Raw genomic sequence first — 17,671 nt, forward strand, 5'->3', positions numbered from 1 at the left:
GTTAGGGTTATGTGTGTAGGTGGGTTTTGGGTTTCTGGTTAGGGTTAGGTGGGTGTTGGGTTTCTGGTTAGGGTTAGATTAGGGGTGTTGGGTTTCTGGTTAGGGTTAGGTGGGTGTTGGGTTTCTGGTTAGGGTTAGGTGGGTGTTGGGTTTCTGGTTAGGGTTAGGTGGGTGTTGGGTTTCTGGTTAGGTGGGTTAGATGGGTGTTGGTTTCTGGTTAGGGTTAGGTGGGTGTTGGGTTTCTGGTTAGGGTTAGATGGGTGTTGGGTTTCTGGTTAGGGTTAGGTGGGTGTTGGGTTTCTGGTTAGGGTTAGGTGGGTGTTGGGTTTCTGGTTAGGGTTAGGTGGGTGTTGGGTTTCTGGTTAGGGTTATGGGTGTTGGGTTTCTGGTTAGGGTTATGTGTTGGTTTCTGGTTAGGTGGGTTTGTTGGGTTTCTGGTTAGGGTTTGGTGGGTGTTGGGTTTCTGGTTTTCTGGTTAGGGTTAGGTGGGTGTTGGGTTTCTGATTAGGGTTAGATGGGTGTTGGGTTTCTGGTTAGGGTTAGGTGGGTGTTGGGTTTCTGGTTAGGGTTATGGGGGTGTTGGGTTTCTGGTTAGGGTTAGGTGGGTGTTGGGTTTCTGGTTAGGGTTAGATGGGTGTTGGGTTTCTGGTTAGGGTTAGATGGGTGTTGGGTTTCTGGTTAGGGTTATGTGTGTAGGTGGGTGTTGGGTTTCTGGTTAGGGTTTGGTGGGTGTTGGTTTCTGATTAGGGTGTTGGGTGGGTGTTGGTTTGGGTCTGGTTAGGGTTAGGTGGGTGTTGGGTTTCTGGTTAGGGTTACTGGTTAGGGTTATGTGTGTAGGTGGGTGTTGGGTTTCTGGTTAGGGTTAGGTGGGTGTTGGGTTTCTGGTTAGGGTTAGGTGGGTGTTGGGTTTCTGGTTAGGGTTAGGTGGGTGTTGGGTTTCTGGTTAGGGTTAGGTGGGTGTTGGGTTTCTGGTTAGGGTTAGGTGGGTGTTGGGTTTCTGGTTAGGGTTATGTGTGTAGGTGGGTTTTGGGTTTCTGGTTAGGGTTAGGTGGGTGTTGGGTTTCTGGTTAGGGTTAGATGGGTGTTGGGTTTCTGGTTAGGGTTAGGTGGGTGTTGGGTTTCTGGTTAGGGTTAGGTGGGTGTTGGGTTTCTGGTTAGGGTTAGGTGGGTGTTGGGTTTCTGGTTAGGGTTAGGTGGGTGTTGGGTTTCTGGTTAGGGTTTGGTGGGTGTTGGGTTTCTGGTTAGGGTTAGATGGGTGTTGGGTTTCTGGTTAGGGTTAGGTGTTGGTTTCTGGTTGGGTTTCTGGTTAGGGTTATGGGTGTTGGTGTTTCTGGTTAGGGTTTCTGGTTAGGGTTAGGTGGGTGTTGGGTTTCTGGTTAGGGTTAGATGGGTGTTGGGTTTCTGTTAGGGTTAGTGGGTGTTGGGTTTCTGGTTAGGGTTAGGTGGGTGTTGGGTTTCTGGTTAGGGTTAGATGGGTGTTGGGTTTCTGGTTAGGGTTAGTGGGTGTTGGGTTTCTGGTTAGGGTTATGGGTGTTGTTTCTGGTTAGGTGGGTGTTGGGTTTCTGGTTAGGGTTAGGTGGGTGTTGGGTTTCTGGTTAGGGTTAGATGGTTAGATGGGTGTTGGGTTTCTGGTTAGGGTTAGATGGGTGTTGGGGTTAGGGTTAGATGGGTGTTGGGTTTCTGGTTAGGGTTAGATGGGTGTTGGGTTTCTGGTTAGGGGTTAGGTGGGTGTTGGGTTTCTGGTTAGGGTTAGGTGGGTGTTGGGTTTCTGGTTAGGGTTGTGGGTGTGTGTAGGTGGGTGTTGGGTTTCTGGTTAGGTTTCTGTTAGGTGGGTGTTGGGTTTCTGGTTAGGGTTAGGTGGGTGTTGGGTTTCTGGTTAGGGTTATGTTAGAGGTGGGTGTTGGGTTTCTGGTTAGGGTTAGGTGGGTGTTGGGTTTCTGGTTAGGGTTAGGTGGGTGTTGGGTTTCTGGTTAGGGTTAGGTGGGTGTTGGGTTTCTGGTTAGGGTTAGGTGGGTGTTGGGTTTCTGGTTAGGGTTAGATGGGTGTTGGGTTTCTGGTTAGGGTTAGGTGGGTGTTGGGTTTCTGGTTAGGTTAGGTGGGTGTTGGGTTTCTGGTTAGAGGTGGGTGTTGGGTTTCTGGTTAGGGTTAGGTGGGTGTTGGGTTTCTGGTTAGGGTTAGATGGGTGTTGGGTTTCTGGTTAGGGTTAGATGGGTGTTGGGTTTCTGGTTAGGGTTAGATGGGTGTTGGGTTTCTGGTTAGGGTTAGATGGGTGTTGGGTTTCTGGTTAGGGTTAGATGGGTGTTGGGTTTCTGGTTAGGGTTAGGTGGGTGTTGGGTTTCTGGTTAGGGTTAGGTGGGTGTTGGGTTTCTGGTTAGGGTTAGATGGGTGTTGGGTTTCTGGTTAGGGTTAGGTGGGTGTTGGGTTTCTGGTTAGGGTTAGATGGGTGTTGGGTTTCTGGTTAGGGTTAGGTGGGTGTTGGGTTTCTGGTTAGGGTTAGGTGGGTGTTGGGTTTCTGGTTAGGGTTAGATGGGTGTTGGGTTTCTGGTTAGGGTTAGGTGGGTGTTGGGTTTCTGGTTAGGGTTAGATGGGTGTTGGGTTTCTGGTTAGGGTTAGGTGGGTGTTGGGTTTCTGGTTAGGGTTAGGTGGGTGTTGGGTTTCTGGTTAGGGTTAGATGGGTGTTGGGTTTCTGGTTAGGGTTAGGTGGGTGTTGGGTTTCTGGTTAGGGTTAGATGCGTAGCCTTGCAAAAGTATTGATCCCCTCTGTGTTGTTCCTATTTTGTTGCTTTATAATCTGTCATTTAAATTGATTTTTATTTGGATTTCATGTAATGGACATAACCAAATATTACACAAAGGTGAATGCAAAACAAATTCTAAACGTAAAAGTGGTGCGTGCATATGTTTTCACCCCCTTTGTATATGTTTTCACCCCCTTTGTATATGTTTTCACCCCCTTTGTATATGTTTTCACCCCCTTTGTATATGTTTTCACCCCTTTGTATATGTTTTCACCCCTTTGTATATGTTTTCACCCCTTTGTATATGTTTTCACCCCTTTGTATATGTTTTCACCCCTATTTTTCACCCCTTTGTATATGTTTTCACCCCTTTGTATATGTTTTCACCCCTTTGTATATGTTTTTTCACCCCTTTGTATATGTTTTCACCCCTTTGTATATGTTTTCACCCCTTTGTATGTTTTCACCCCTTTGTTATGTTTTCACCCCTTTGTATATGTTTTCACCCCTTTGTATATGTTTTCACCCCTTTGTATGTTTTCACCCCTGTTTGTTTTCACCCCTTTGTATATGTTTTCACCCCTTTGTTTTCATATGTTTTCACCCCTTTGTTTTCATATGTTTTCACCCCTTTGTATATGTTTTCATATATGTTTTCACCCCTTTGTATGTTTTCATTTGTTTGTTTTCACCCCTTTATGTTTTCATATATGTTTTCACCCCTTTGCATATGTTTTCACCCCTTTGTATATGTTTTCACCCCTTTGTTTTCATATGTTTTCACCCCTTTGTATATGTTTTCACCCCTTTGTATATGTTTTCACCCCATATTTTTCACCCCTTTGTATATGTTTTCACCCCTATATGTTTTCACCCCTTTGTATATGTTTTCACCCCTTTGTATATGTTTTCACCCCTTTGTATATGTTTTCACCCCTTTGTATATGTTTTCACCCCTTTGTTTTCACCCCTTTGTATATGTTTTCACCCCTTTGCATATGTTTTCACCCCTTTGCATATGTTTTCACCCCTTTGTATATGTTTTCACCCCTTTGTTTTCATATATGTTTTCACCCCTTTGTTTTCACCCCTTTGTATATGTTTTCACCCCTTTATGTTTTCATATGTTTTCACCCCTTTGTATATGTTTTCACCCCTTTGCATATGTTTTCACCCCTTTGTATATGTTTTCATATGTTTTCACCCCTTTGTATATGTTTTCACCCCTTTGTATATGTTTTCACCCCTTTGTTTTCATATGTTTTCACCCCTTTGTATATGTTTTCACCCCTTTGTTTTCATATGTTTTCACCCCTTTGTATGTTTTCACCCCTTTGTATATGTTTTCACCCCTTTGTATATGTTTTCACCCCTTTGTATATGTTTTCACCCCTTCACCCCTTTGTATATGTTTTCACCCCTTTGTATATGTTTTCACCCCTTTGTATATGTTTTCACCCCTTTGTTTTCACCCCTTTGTATATGTTTTCACCCCTTTGTATATGTTTTCACCCCTTTGTATATGTTTTCACCCCTTTGTATATGTTTTCACCCCCTTTGTATATGTTTTCACCCCCTTTGTATATGTTTTCACCCCTTTGTATATGTTTTCACCCCTTTGTATATGTTTTCACCCCTTTGTATATGTTTTCACCCCTTTGTATATGTTTTCACCCCTTTGTATATGTTTTCACCCCTTTGTATATGTTTTCACCCCTTTGCATATGTTTTCACCCCTTTGCATATGTTTTCACCCCTTTGCATATGTTTTCACCCCTTTGTATGTTTTCACCCCTTTGTTATGTTTTCACCCCTTTGTTTTCATATGTTTTCACCCCTTTGTATATGTTTTCACCCCTTTGTATATGTTTTCACCCCTTTGTATATGTTTTCACCCCCTTTGTATATGTTTTCACCCCTTTGTATATGTTTTCACCCCTTTGTATATGTTTTCACCCCTTTGTATATGTTTTCACCCCTTTGCATATGTTTTCACCCCCTTTGTATATGTTTTCATATGTTTTCACCCCTTTGTATATGTTTTCACCCCTTTGTATATGTTTTCACCCCTTTGTATATGTTTTCACCCCTTTGTATATGTTTTCACCCCCTTTGTATATGTTTTCACCCCTTTATATGTTTTCACCCCCTTTGTATATGTTTTCACCCCTTTGTATATGTTTTCACCCCTTTGTATATGTTTTCACCCCTTTGTATATGTTTTCACCCCTTTGTATATGTTTTCACCCCTTTGTATATGTTTTCACCCCTTTGTATATGTTTTATATGTTTTCACCCCCTTTGTATATGTTTTCACCCCTTTGTATATGTTTTTATATGTTTTTTTCACCCCTTTGCATATGTTTTCACCCCTTTGTATATGTTTTCACCCCTTTGTATATGTTTTCACCCCTCACCCCTTTGTATATGTTTTCACCCCCTTTGTATATGTTTTCACCCCCTTTGTATATGTTTTCACCCCCTTTGTATATGTTTTCACCCCTTTGCATATGTTTTCACCCCCACCCCTTTGCATATGTTTTCACCCCTTTGCATATGTTTTCACCCCTTTGTATATGTTTTCACCCCTTTGCATATGTTTTCACCCCTTTGTTTTCATATATGTTTTCACCCCCACCCCTTTGCATATGTTTTCACCCCTTTGTATATGTTTTCACCCCTTTGCATATGTTTTCACCCCTTTGCATATGTTTTCACCCCCTTTGCATATGTTTTCACCCCTTTGTATATGTTTTCACCCCTTTGCATATGTTTTCACCCCTTTGTATATGTTTTCACCCCTGTATATGTTTTCACCCCTTTGTATATGTTTTCACCCCTTTGTATATGTTTTCACCCCTTTGTATATGTTTTCACCCCTTTGTATATGTTTTCACCCCTTTGCATATGTTTTCACCCCCTTTGCATATGTTTTCACCCCTTTGTATATGTTTTCACCCCTTTGCATATGTTTTCACCCCCCTTTGCATATGTTTTCACCCCTTTGCATATGTTTTCACCCCTTTGTATATGTTTTCACCCCTTTGTATATGTTTTCACCCCTTTGTATATGTTTTCACCCCTTTGTATATGTTTTCACCCCTTTGTATATGTTTTCACCCCTTTTGCATATGTTTTCACCCCCTTTGCATATGTTTTCACCCCTTGCATATGTTTTCACCCCTTTGCATATGTTTTCACCCCTTTGCATATGTTTTCACCCCTTTGTATATGTTTTCACCCCTTTGCATATGTTTTCACCCCTTTGTATATGTTTTCACCCCTTTGCATATGTTTTCACCCCTTTGCATATGTTTTCACCCCTTTGCATATGTTTTCACCCCTTTGTATATGTTTTCACCCCTTTGCATATGTTTTCACCCCTTTGTATATGTTTTCACCCCTTTGTATATGTTTTCACCCCTTTGTATATGTTTTCACCCCTTTGCATATGTTTTCACCCCTTTGTATATGTTTTCACCCCTTTGTTTTCACCCCTTTTATGTTTTCACCCCTTTGCATATGTTTTCACCCCTTTGCATATGTTTTCACCCCTTTTGCATATGTTTTCACCCCTTTGTATATGTTTTCACCCCCCCTTTGTATATGTTTTGTATATGTTTTCCCCCTTTGTATATGTTTTCACCCCTTTGTATATGTTTTCACCCCTTTGTATATGTTTTCACCCCACCCCTTTGCATATGTTTTCACCCCTTTGCATATGTTTTCACCCCTTTGCATATGTTTTCACCCCTTTGTATATGTTTTCACCCCTTTGTATATGTTTTTTCACCCCTTTGTATATGTTTTCACCCCTTTGTTTTCACCCCTTTGTATATGTTTTCATATGTTTTCACCCCTTTGTATATGTTTTCACCCCCTTTGCATATGTTTTCACCCCTTTGTATATGTTTTCACCCCTTTGCATATGTTTTCACCCCTTTGTATATGTTTTCACCCCTTTGTATATGTTTTCACCCCTTTGCATATGTTTTCACCCCTTTGTATATGTTTTCACCCCTTTGTTTTCATATGTTTTCACCCCTTTGTATATGTTTTCACCCCTTTGTATATGTTTTCACCCCTTTGTATATGTTTTCACCCCTTTTGCATATGTTTTCACCCCTTTGTATATGTTTTCACCCCTTTGTATATGTTTTCACCCCCTTTGCATATGTTTTCACCCCTTTGTATATGTTTTCACCCCTTTGTATATGTTTTCACCCCTTTGCATATGTTTTCACCCCTTTGTATATGTTTTCACCCCTTTGTGTTTTCATATGTTTTCACCCCCTTTTATGTTTTCACCCCTTTGTATATGTTTTCACCCCTTTGTATATGTTTTCACCCCTTTGTATATGTTTTCACCCCTTTGTATATGTTTTCACCCCTTTGTATATGTTTTCACCCCTTTGTTTATGTTTTCACCCCTTTGTATGTTTTGTTTTATGTTTTCACCCCTTTGTATATGTTTTCACCCCTTTGTATATGTTTTCACCCCTTTGCATATGTTTTCACCCCTTTGTATATGTTTTCACCCCTTTGCATATGTTTTCATTTGTATATGTTTTCACCCCTTTGCATATGTTTTCACCCCTTTGTATATGTTTTCACCCCTTTGCATATGTTTTCACCCCTTTTGCATATGTTTTCACCCCTTTTGTATATGTTTTCACCCCTTTGTATATGTTTTCACCCCTTTGTATATGTTTTCACCCCTTTGTATATGTTTTCACCCCTTTGTATATGTTTTCACCCCTTTGTATATGTTTTATATGTTTTCACCCCTTTTGCATATGTTTTCACCCCTTTGTATATGTTTTCACCCCTTTGCATATGTTTTCACCCCTTTGTATATGTTTTCACCCCTTTGTATATGTTTTCACCCCTTTGTATATGTTTTCACCCCTTTGCATATGTTTTCCTTTGTATATGTTTTCACCCCTTTGTATATGTTTTCACCCCCTTTGTATATGTTTTCACCCCTTTGTATATGTTTTCACCCCCTTTGTATATGTTTTCACCCCTTTGTATATGTTTTCACCCCTTTGTATATGTTTTCACCCCTTTGTATATGTTTTCACCCCTTTGCATATGTTTTCACCCCTTTGTATATGTTTTCACCCCTTTGTATATGTTTTCACCCCTTTGTATATGTTTTCACCCCTTTGTATATGTTTTCACCCCCTTTGCATATGTTTTCACCCCTTTGTATATGTTTTCACCCCCTTTGTATATGTTTTCACCCCTTTGTATATGTTTTCACCCCTTTGTATATGTTTTCACCCCTTTGTATATGTTTTCACCCCCTTTGTATATGTTTTCACCCCTTTGCATATGTTTTCACCCCCTTTGTATATGTTTTCACCCCTTTGTATATGTTTTCACCCCTTTTATATGTTTTCACCCCTTTGTATATGTTTTCACCCCTTTGTATTTTTGCATATGTTTTCACCCCTTTGCATATGTTTTCACCCCCTTTGCATATGTTTTCACCCCTTTGTATATGTTTTCACCCCCTTTGCATATGTTTTCACCCCCTTTGTATATGTTTTCACCCCTTTATATATTTGTATATGTTTTCACCCCTTTGTATATGTTTTCACCCCTTTGTATATGTTTTCACCCCTTTGCATATGTTTTCACCCCTTTGCATATGTTTTCACCCCTTTGCATATGTTTTCACCCCTTTGCATATGTTTTCACCCCTTTGCATATGTTTTCACCCCTTTGCATATGTTTTCACCCCTTTGTATATGTTTTCACCCCCTTTGTATATGTTTTCACCCCTTTGTATATGTTTTCACCCCCTTTGCATATGTTTTCACCACCGTTGTTATGAAGCCCCTAAATAAGATATGGTGCGACCAAGTTTTAGTTAAGTAAAATCCAACTGTGTGCAATTTAAGTGTCACATGATCTCAGTTTTTATACACCTGTTCACATGAGCTCAGTTTTTATACACCTGTACTGAAAGGTCCCAGAGTTTGCAACACCGCTAAGCAAGGGGCACCACCAAGCAAGAGGTACCATGAAGACCAAGGAGCTCTCCAAACAGGTCAGCGACGAAGTTGTGGAGAAGTACAGATCCGGGTTGGGTTATAAAAAAAAATATCAGAAACTTTGAACATCCCACTGAGCACCATTAAATCCATTATTAAAAAATGGAAAGAATATGGCACCAAAACAAACCTGCCAAGAGAGGCCCTCCCACCGAAACTCACGGACCAGGCAAGGAAGGCATTAATCAGAGAGGCAACAAAGAGATCGAAGATAACCCTGAAGGAGCTGCAAATCTCCACAGCGGAGATTGGAGTATCTGTCCATTGGACCACTTTAAGCCGTACACTCCACAGAGCTGGGCTTTACGGAAGAGTGGCCAGAAAAAAAGCCATTGCTTGAAGAAGCAAATAAGCAAACACATTTGGTGTTTGCCAAAAGGCATAGGGGAGACTCCCCAAACATATCGAAGAAGGTACTCTGGTCAGATGAGACTAAAATTGAGCTTTTTGATCATCAAGGAAAACGCTATGTCTGGTGCAAACCCAACACCTCACATCACTCTGAAAACACCATCCCACAGTGAAGCATGGAGGTGGCAGCATCATGCTTTGGGGATGTTTCCATCGGCAGGGACTGGGAAACTGGTCAGAATTGAAGCAATGATGGATGGCGCTAAATACAAGGACATTTTGAGGGAAATTTCATTCTTCCAGAGATTTGAGACTGGGACGGAGGTTCACCTTCTAGCAGGACAATGAGCCTAAGCATACTGCTAAAGCAACACTCGAGTGGTTTAAGGGGAAACATTTAAATGTCTTGTAATGGCCTAGTCAAAGCCCAGACCTCAATCCAATTGAGAATCTGTGGTATGACTTAAAGATTACTGTACACCAGCGGAACCCATCCAACTTGAACGAGCTGGAGCAGCTTTACCTTGAAGAATGGACAAAAATCCCTGTGGCTAGATATGCCAAGTTTATGGAGACATACTCCATGGGACTTGCAACTGTAATTGCTGCAAACGTGGCTTTACAAAGTATTGACTTTGGAGGGTGAATTGCTATGAGCGCTCAAGTTTTCCGTTTTTTTTGTTTGTTTCACAATAAAACATATTTTGCATCTTCAAAGTAGTAGACATGTTGTGTAAATCAAATGATACAAACCCCCCCAAAATATATTTTAATTGCAGGTTGTAAGGCATCAAAATAGAAGAAATGCAAACGGGGGTAAAGCCACTGTAAGTGGATATTTGTTTTCTGTTTGGTGTGTAGGTGGGTGTTGGTTTTCTAGTTAGGGCTAGGTGTGTAGGTGGGTGTTGGTTTTCTAGTTAGGGCTGGGTGTGTAGGTGGGTGTTGGTTTTCTAGTTAGGGCTAGGTGTGTAGGTGGGTGTTGGTTTTCTAGTTAGGGCTAGGTGTGTAGGTGGGTGTTGGTTTTCTAGTTAGGGCTCCGTGTGTAGGTGGGTGTTGGTTTTCTAGTTAGGGCGAGGTGTGTAGGTGGGTGTTGGTTTTCTAGTTAGGGCTAGGTGTGTAGGTGGGTGTTGGTTTTCTAGTTAGGGCTAGGTGTGTAGGTGGGTGTTGGTTTTCTAGTTAGGGGTGTAGGTGGGTGTAGTTAGGGTGGTGTGGTGGGTTTTCTAGTTAGGGCTAGGTGTGTAGGTGGGTGTTGGTTTTCTAGTTAGGGCTAGGTGTGTAGGTGGGTGTTGGTTTTCTAGTTAGGGCTAGGTGTGTAGGTGGGTGTTGGTTTTCTAGTTAGGGCTAGGTGTGTAGGTGGGTGTTGGTTTTCTAGTTAGGGCTAGGTGTGTAGGTGGGTGTTGGTTTTCTAGTTAGGGCTAGGTGTGTAGGTGGGTGTTGGTTTTCTAGTTAGGCTAGGTGTAGGTGGGTGTTGGTTTTCTAGTTAGGGCTAGTGTGTAGGTGGTTTTTTCTAGTTAGGGCTAGGTGTGTAGGTGGGTGTTGGTTTTCTAGTTAGGGCTAGGTGTGTAGGTGGGTGTTGGTTTTCTAGTTAGGGCTAGGTGTGTAGGTGGGTGTTGGTTTTCTAGTTAGGGCTAGGTGTGTAGGTGGGTGTTGGTTTTCTAGTTAGGGCTAGGTGTGTAGGTGGGTGTTGGTTTTCTAGTTAGGGCTAGGTGTGTAGGTGGGTGTTGGTTTTCTAGTTAGGGCTAGGTGTGTAGGTGGGTGTTGGTTTTCTAGTTAGGGCTAGGTGTGTAGGTGGGCGTTGGTTTTCTAGTTAGGGCTAGGTGTGTAGGTGGGTGTTGGTTTTCTAGTTAGGGCTAGGTGTGTAGGTGGGCGTTGGTTTTCTAGTTAGGGCTAGGTGTGTAGGTGGGTGTTGGTTTTCTAGTTAGGGCTAGGTGTGTAGGTGGGTGTTGGTTTTCTAGTTAGGGCTAGGTGTGTAGGTGGGTGTTTTCTAGTTAGGGCTTTTCTAGTTAGGGCTCGGTGTGTAGGTGGGTGTTGGTTTTCTAGTTAGGGCTAGGTGTGTAGGTGGGTGTTGGTTTTCTAGTTAGGGCTAGGTGTGTAGGTGGGTGTTGGTTTTCTAGGTGTGTAGGTTAGGGCTAGGTGTGTAGGTGGGTGTTGGTTTTCTAGTTAGGGCTAGGTGTGTAGGTGGGTGTTGGTTTTCTAGTTAGGGCTAGGTGTGTAGGTGGGTGTTGGTTTTCTAGTTAGGGCTAGGTGTGTAGGTGGGTGTTGGTTTTCTAGTTAGGGCTAGGTGTGTAGGTGGGTGTTGGTTTTCTAGTTAGGGCTAGGTGTGTAGGTGGGTGTTGGTTTTCTAGTTAGGGCTAGGTGTGTAGGTGGGTGTTGGTTTTCTAGTTAGGGCTAGTTAGGGCTGTGTGTAGGTGGGTGTTGGTTTTCTAGTTAGGGCTAGGTGTGTAGGTGGGTGTTGGTTTTCTAGTTAGGGCTAGGTGTGTAGGTGGGTGTTGGTTTTCTAGTTAGGGCTAGGTGTGTAGGTGGGTGTTGGTTTTCTAGTTAGGGCTAGGTGTGTAGGTGGGTGTTGGTTTTCTAGTTAGGGCTAGGTGTGTAGGTTTTCTAGTTAGGGCTAGGTGTGTAGGTGGGTGTTTGTTTTCCAGTTAGGGCTAGGTGTGTAGGTGGGTGTTTGTTTTCCAGTTAGGGCTAGGTGTGTAGGTGGGTGTTGGTTTTCTAGTTAGGGCTAGGTGTGTAGGTGGGTGTTTGTTTTCCAGTTAGGGCTAGGTGTGTAGGTGTGTGTTTATGGAAACAGCCATCTACAGTTGAAGTTGGAAGTTTACAAACACTCAGGTTGGAGTCATTACAACTTGTTTTTCACCCACTCCACAAATTTCTTGTTAACAAACTATAGTTTTGGCAAGTCGGTGAGGACATCTACTTTGTGCATGACACAAGTCATTTTTCCAACAATTGTTTACAGACAGATTATTTAACTTATATTTCACTGTATCACAATTCCAGTGGGTCAGAAGTTTACATACACTAAGTTGGGGCGGCAGGGTAGCCTAGTGGCCAGAGTTGGACTAGCAACCAGAAGGCAGTTAACCCACTGTTCCTAGGCCGTCATTGAAAATAAGAATTTGTTCTGAACTGACTTGCCTAGTTAAATAAAGGTAAAATAAAAAAGTTGACTGTGCCTTTAAACAGCTTGGAAAATTCCAGAAAAGGATGTCATGGCTTTAGAAGCTTCTGATAGGCTAATTGACATAATTTGAGTCAATTACATTTACATTTAAGTAATTTAGCAGACGCTCTTATCCAGAGCGACTTACAAATTGGTGCATTCACCTTATGACATCCAGTAGAACAGTCACTTTACAATAGTGCATCTAAATCTTAAGGGGGGTCAGAAGGATTACTTATCCTATCCTAGGTATTCCTTAAAGAGGTGGGGTTTCAGGTGTCTCCGGAAGGTGGTGATTGACTCCGCTGTCCTGGCGTCGTGAGGGAGTTTGTTCCACCATTGGGGGGCCAGAGCAGCGAACAGTTTTGACTGGGCTGAGCGGGAACTGTACTTCCTCAATTGGAGTGTACCTGTGGATGTATTTCAAGGCCTATCTTCAAACTCAGTGCCTCTTTGCTTGACATCATGGGAATATCAAAAGAAATCAGCCAAGACCTCAGAAAAAAAACCTCCACAAGCCTGGTCCATCCTTGGGAGCAATTTCCAAATGCCTGAAGGTACCACGTTCATCTGTACAAACAATAGTACGCAAGTCTAAACACCATGGGACCACGCAGCTGTCATACTGTTCAGGAAGGAGACGCGTTCTGTCTCCTAGAGATGAACGTTCTTTGTTTCGAAAAGTGCAAATCAATCCCAGAACAACAGCAATGGACCTTGTTACGATGCTGGAGGAAACAGGTACTAAAGTATCTATATCCACAGTAAAACGAGTCCTTTATCCGTGCTTTTACACCTGCATTGTTTGCTGTTTGGGGTTTTAGGCTGGGTTTCTGTACAGCACTTTGAGATATCAGCTGATGTACGAAGGGCTATATAAATAAATTTGATTTGAATTTGATTTGACTTTATCGACATAACCTGAAAGGTCGCTCAGCAAGGAAGAAGCCACTGCTCCAAAACCGCCATTAAAAAAGCCAGACTATGGTTTGCAACTGCACATGGGGACAAAGATCATACTTTTTGGAGAAATGTCCTCTGGTCTGAGGAAACAAAAATAGAACTGTTTGGCCATAATGACCATCGTTATGTTTGGAGGAAAAAGGGGGAGGCTTGCAAGCCGAAGAACACCATCCCAACGGGGGTGGCAGCATCATGTTGTGGGGGTGCTTTGCTGCAGGAGGGACTGGTGCACTTCACAAAATAGATGGCATCATGAGAAAGGAAAATTATGTGGATATGTTGAAGCAATATCTGAAGACATCAGTCAGGACAATGACCCCAAGCATACTTCCAAAGTTGTGGCAAAATGGCTTAAGGACAACAAAATCAAGGTATTGGAGTGGCCGTCACAAAGCCCTGACCTCAATCCCATATAAAATTTGTGGGCAGAACTGTAAAAGCTTGTGTGAGCAATGAGGCCTGACAATCTGACTCAGTTACACCAGCTCTGTCAGGCGGAATGGGCCAAAATTCACCCAACCTATTGTGGGAAGCTTGTGGAAGGCTACCCAAAATGTTTGACCCAAGTTTAAAAAATGTAAAGGCAATGCTACCAAATACTAATTGAGTGTTTGTAAACTTTTGACCCACTGGGAATGTGATGAAAGAAATGAAAGCTGAAATAAATAATTCTCTCTACTATTATTCTGACATTTCACATTCTTAAAATAAAGTGGTGATCCTAACTGACCTAAAACAGGGAATTTTTACTAGGATTAAATGTCAGGAATTATGAAAACCTGAGTTTAAATGTATTTGGCTAAGGTGTATGTAAACTACCCACTTCAACTGTATTTAGTCAGAACAGTTATTTCAAGAGCTCCAGCTAACCCTAGCATTTCACAACTATACTGAGGCAACATCTGTTGCTAAAATATGACTGACAAATAACTACACTGTGTCATATATTGTACAGATATGTTTGTTATATTTCGTATTCTTACCCCTCAGAGCCAGCCACTCAAGTCTCTACGGAAGCTCCTTCACCTCTCCTCCTCCACTTCCAATCAAACAGCCCCATCTGATATGCGCTTCCAGCCCCTGCCCAACTCCACCTCGGCTAAAGCGGGTTTCAGTGAGGGTCCCAGTCGGAGCCACGCAGGCTCCAGCACCCCCCAGCTAAAGAGCAGGCAGGCCGCCTACCCCCTCCCTGGTCAGATGGAGTCCAGCTGGCACAACTCTGCCCTTGGCAGAGCTGAGGGAAACCCTTACCCCGAGCAACACGGAGGGAGGGAAGGCAAGGGGGGCCAGAACGGACATGGGTTCGGACGGCCCTCACGCTCACGCATTCCAAATCTCAATGACCTGAAAGAGACTGCTCTTTAGAGAGCTGCTTTAACCTTGACACCTGACCCCAGACCTCTCTCTGCTGCCCAGACTTCTCTCTGCTGCCCAGACTTCTCTCTGCTGCCCAGACTTCTCTCTGCTGCCCAGACTTCTCTCTGCTGCCCAGACTTCTCTCTACTGCCCAGACTTCTCTCTACTGCCCAGACCTCTCTCTGCTGCCCAGACTTCTCTCTACTGCCCAGACTTCTCTCTGCTGCCCAGACTTCTCTCTGCTGCCCAGACTTCTCTCTACTGCCCAGACTTCTCTCTGCTGCCCAGACTTCTCTCTGCTGCCCAGACTTCTCTCTACTGCCCAGACTTCTCTCTACTGCCCAGACTTCTCTCTACTGCCCAGACTTCTCTCTGCTGCCCAGACTTCTCTCTACTGCCCAGACTTCTCTCTGCTGCCCAGACTTCTCTCTGCTGCCCAGACTTCTCTCTGCTGCCCAGACTTCTCTCTGCTGCCCAGACTTCTCTCTGCTGCCCAGACTTCTCTCTGCTGCCCAGACTTCTCTCTACTGCCCAGACTTCTCTCTGCTGCCCAGACTTCTCTCTACTGCCCAGACTTCTCTCTGCTGCCCAGACTTCTCTCTGCTGCCCAGACTTCTCTCTGCTGCCCAGACTTCTCTCTGCTGCCCAGACTTCTCTCTGCTGCCCAGACTTCTCTCTACTGCCCAGACTTCTCTCTGCTGCCCAGACTTCTCTCTACTGCCCAGACTTCTCTCTACTGCCCAGACCTCTCTCTGCTGCCCAGACCTCTCTCTGCTGCCCAGACCAGTCGGCTTCATTGTTTCTTTTTTAAAGCTTCCATATTTGATAGAATTTGTAATATTACCTATGTCATTCTGATTATTATAATATTTGTCAGTTAATAATTGCAAATTAATCATATATGTAAATGCTATTTAAGATATAAAGTGTATTTGTTAGAGTCTGCTTGCACACAATTGAAATATGACATTTTATTTCACAGTATTTGCATTATATTTCCTTAAGAATATATGAAGTTTAAATTAATTTTTTTGATTGTTACATTGTAGACCATTCCTTCCCATCAGTTAGTCTGTGCTGTTGATTCAGTCTGTCTCTTGACGTCCAGACTGATGGAAGACGCTCTATAGAGGGTTAAAGCTTTAGTATTTAGGACAATGTTACGGCAATGCGTTGTCCATCTCCAAACAGATCAGATTTTATATACATTGCTGTAGTTAGTAAACCAATGTTCTGTGTTGACAATCAAGAGAATCTTGTGTTTGATGTCATTTGATAGGAGAGGGCTAGTCTCAGGAGAAATCCCAAGTTTTTGATACAATACTAACCCATGCTGGCCTGTGGTACCATTTCACCTGTAATACTTCACCATAATAGCTATGTTTTCATAAACTATTTTTGTTGTTGAGATTTAGAACATTTGCATAGAAAATAGATGTGACAGTTGCCTGCTAGGGTGAGTTTCCATTTAACTATCCTGTGTCGACACTTAGAAAATAGATGTGACAGTTGCCTGCTAGGGTGGTTTTGCATCTTGTGTCGATAAAAACAGCTGGACGTAAGGACTTCACATAAAACAGAAGTGGTTGAATTGTTTCCATTACCGTTTAGGCAAATTGCGCATTAATAAATTGGTGACAGCCTGTATGCCCTCCCACCTATCTTTTCATGTCTCAGGTAGCCCATGAAAGCCTGCATGGATAGAATGCAATAATTGACTAATATATGCCATATTCTAATAATTCATATGTGCCAGTGTATCGCCACGGTCCTCGCCATGGTGAAACTTACACTCCTGTAGATCTGAAATAAATGGATGGTAAAACTTGCCAGCCAACCAGAAAAGCAAGACTAAGCAATTCAGGACAATCCTTGTCCTACAAAGAAACAGTATTTTTATAGTTGGAAAATGGATTTAGCAAGCAGTAGGCATATTAATTAAATGTGGAGTTGAGCTTTAGTTTCAAGTTTTTTTTTATATCACGTGCACAAGTACAGTGAAATGCCTTTCCTGCAAGCTCTAACCCAACATTGCAGTAATCGATATCAGTGTAATACTAAAAATAAAGGTAGAACAAATAAAAAATAAATAAAAATAAGAAGAACGTGAGTAAGCTATATACAGGTTCAGTTCCAATTCCATATTTCCAATGTGCATGGATACTGGAGTGATAGAGGTAGATACAGTTGATGTCGGAAGTTTACATACACTTAGGTTGGAGTCATTAAAAATAATTTTTCAAACACTCCACAAATTTCTTGTTAACAGACTATAGTTTTGGCAAGTCAGTTAGGACATCCACTTTGTGCATGACATAAGTAATTTTTCTAACAATTGTTTACAGTGGGTCAGAAGTTTACATACACTAAGTTGACTGTGCCTTTAAACAGCTTGGAAAATTCCAGAAAATGATGTCATGGCTTTGGAAGCTTCTGATAGGCTAATTGACATAATTTGAGTCAATTGGAGGTGTACCTGTGGATGTATTTCAAGACCTACCTTCAAACTCAGTGCCTCTTTGCTTGACATCATGGCAATATCAAAATAAATCAGCCAAGACCTCAGAAAAACAATTGTAGACCTCCACAAGTCTGGTCCATCCTTGGGAGCAATTTCCAAATACCTGAAGGTACCACATTGAGCTGTATAAACAATAGTACGCAAGTCTAAACACCATGGGACCACTCAGCCGTCATACCGCTCAGGAAGGAGACGCGTTCTGTCTCCTAGAGATTAACGTACTTTGGTGCGAAAAGTGCAAATCAATCCCAGAACAACAGCAAAGGACCTTGTGAAGATGCTGGAGGAAACGGGTACTAAAGTATCTATATCCACAAAAGCCAGACTGGTTTGCAACCGCACATGGGGACAAAGATTGTACTTCTTGGAGAAATGTCCTCTGGTCTGATGAAACAAAAATAGAACTGTTTGGCCATGATGACCATCGTTATGTTTGGAGGAAAAAGGGGAGGCTTGCAAGCCGAACAACACCCATCCTAACAGTGAAGTACGGAGGTGGCAGCATCATGTTGTGGGTTGC

The 17,671-nt window shown here is 42.4% G+C and overlaps 1 protein-coding gene across 4 annotated transcripts in view; it reads left to right on the plus strand.

Annotated features, from left to right (window-relative positions):
* LOC118382419 (cyclin-dependent kinase-like 5) overlaps positions 1–16,284 on the plus strand; it is a 248,731-nt gene extending 232,447 nt beyond the window's left edge. Inside the window, exons 16-17 of one of the 4 annotated variants that reach the window (XM_052475786.1) lie at positions 9,931–9,978; positions 14,265–16,284. In XM_052475786.1, coding sequence (XP_052331746.1) covers positions 9,931–9,978; positions 14,265–14,639 — 423 coding nt within the window. In that variant the 3' untranslated portion in view covers positions 14,640–16,284. The remainder of the gene's footprint in view (positions 1–9,930; positions 9,979–14,264) is intronic. The other 3 variants (XM_052475789.1, XM_052475787.1, XM_052475788.1) reach the window with 3 other exon arrangements.
* The last annotated feature ends 1,387 nt before the right edge of the window (positions 16,285–17,671 follow it).

The sequence above is a fragment of the Oncorhynchus keta genome, chromosome 22 (assembly GCF_023373465.1).
Source record: "Oncorhynchus keta strain PuntledgeMale-10-30-2019 chromosome 22, Oket_V2, whole genome shotgun sequence".
NCBI classification, from domain to species: domain Eukaryota; kingdom Metazoa; phylum Chordata; class Actinopteri; order Salmoniformes; family Salmonidae; genus Oncorhynchus; species Oncorhynchus keta.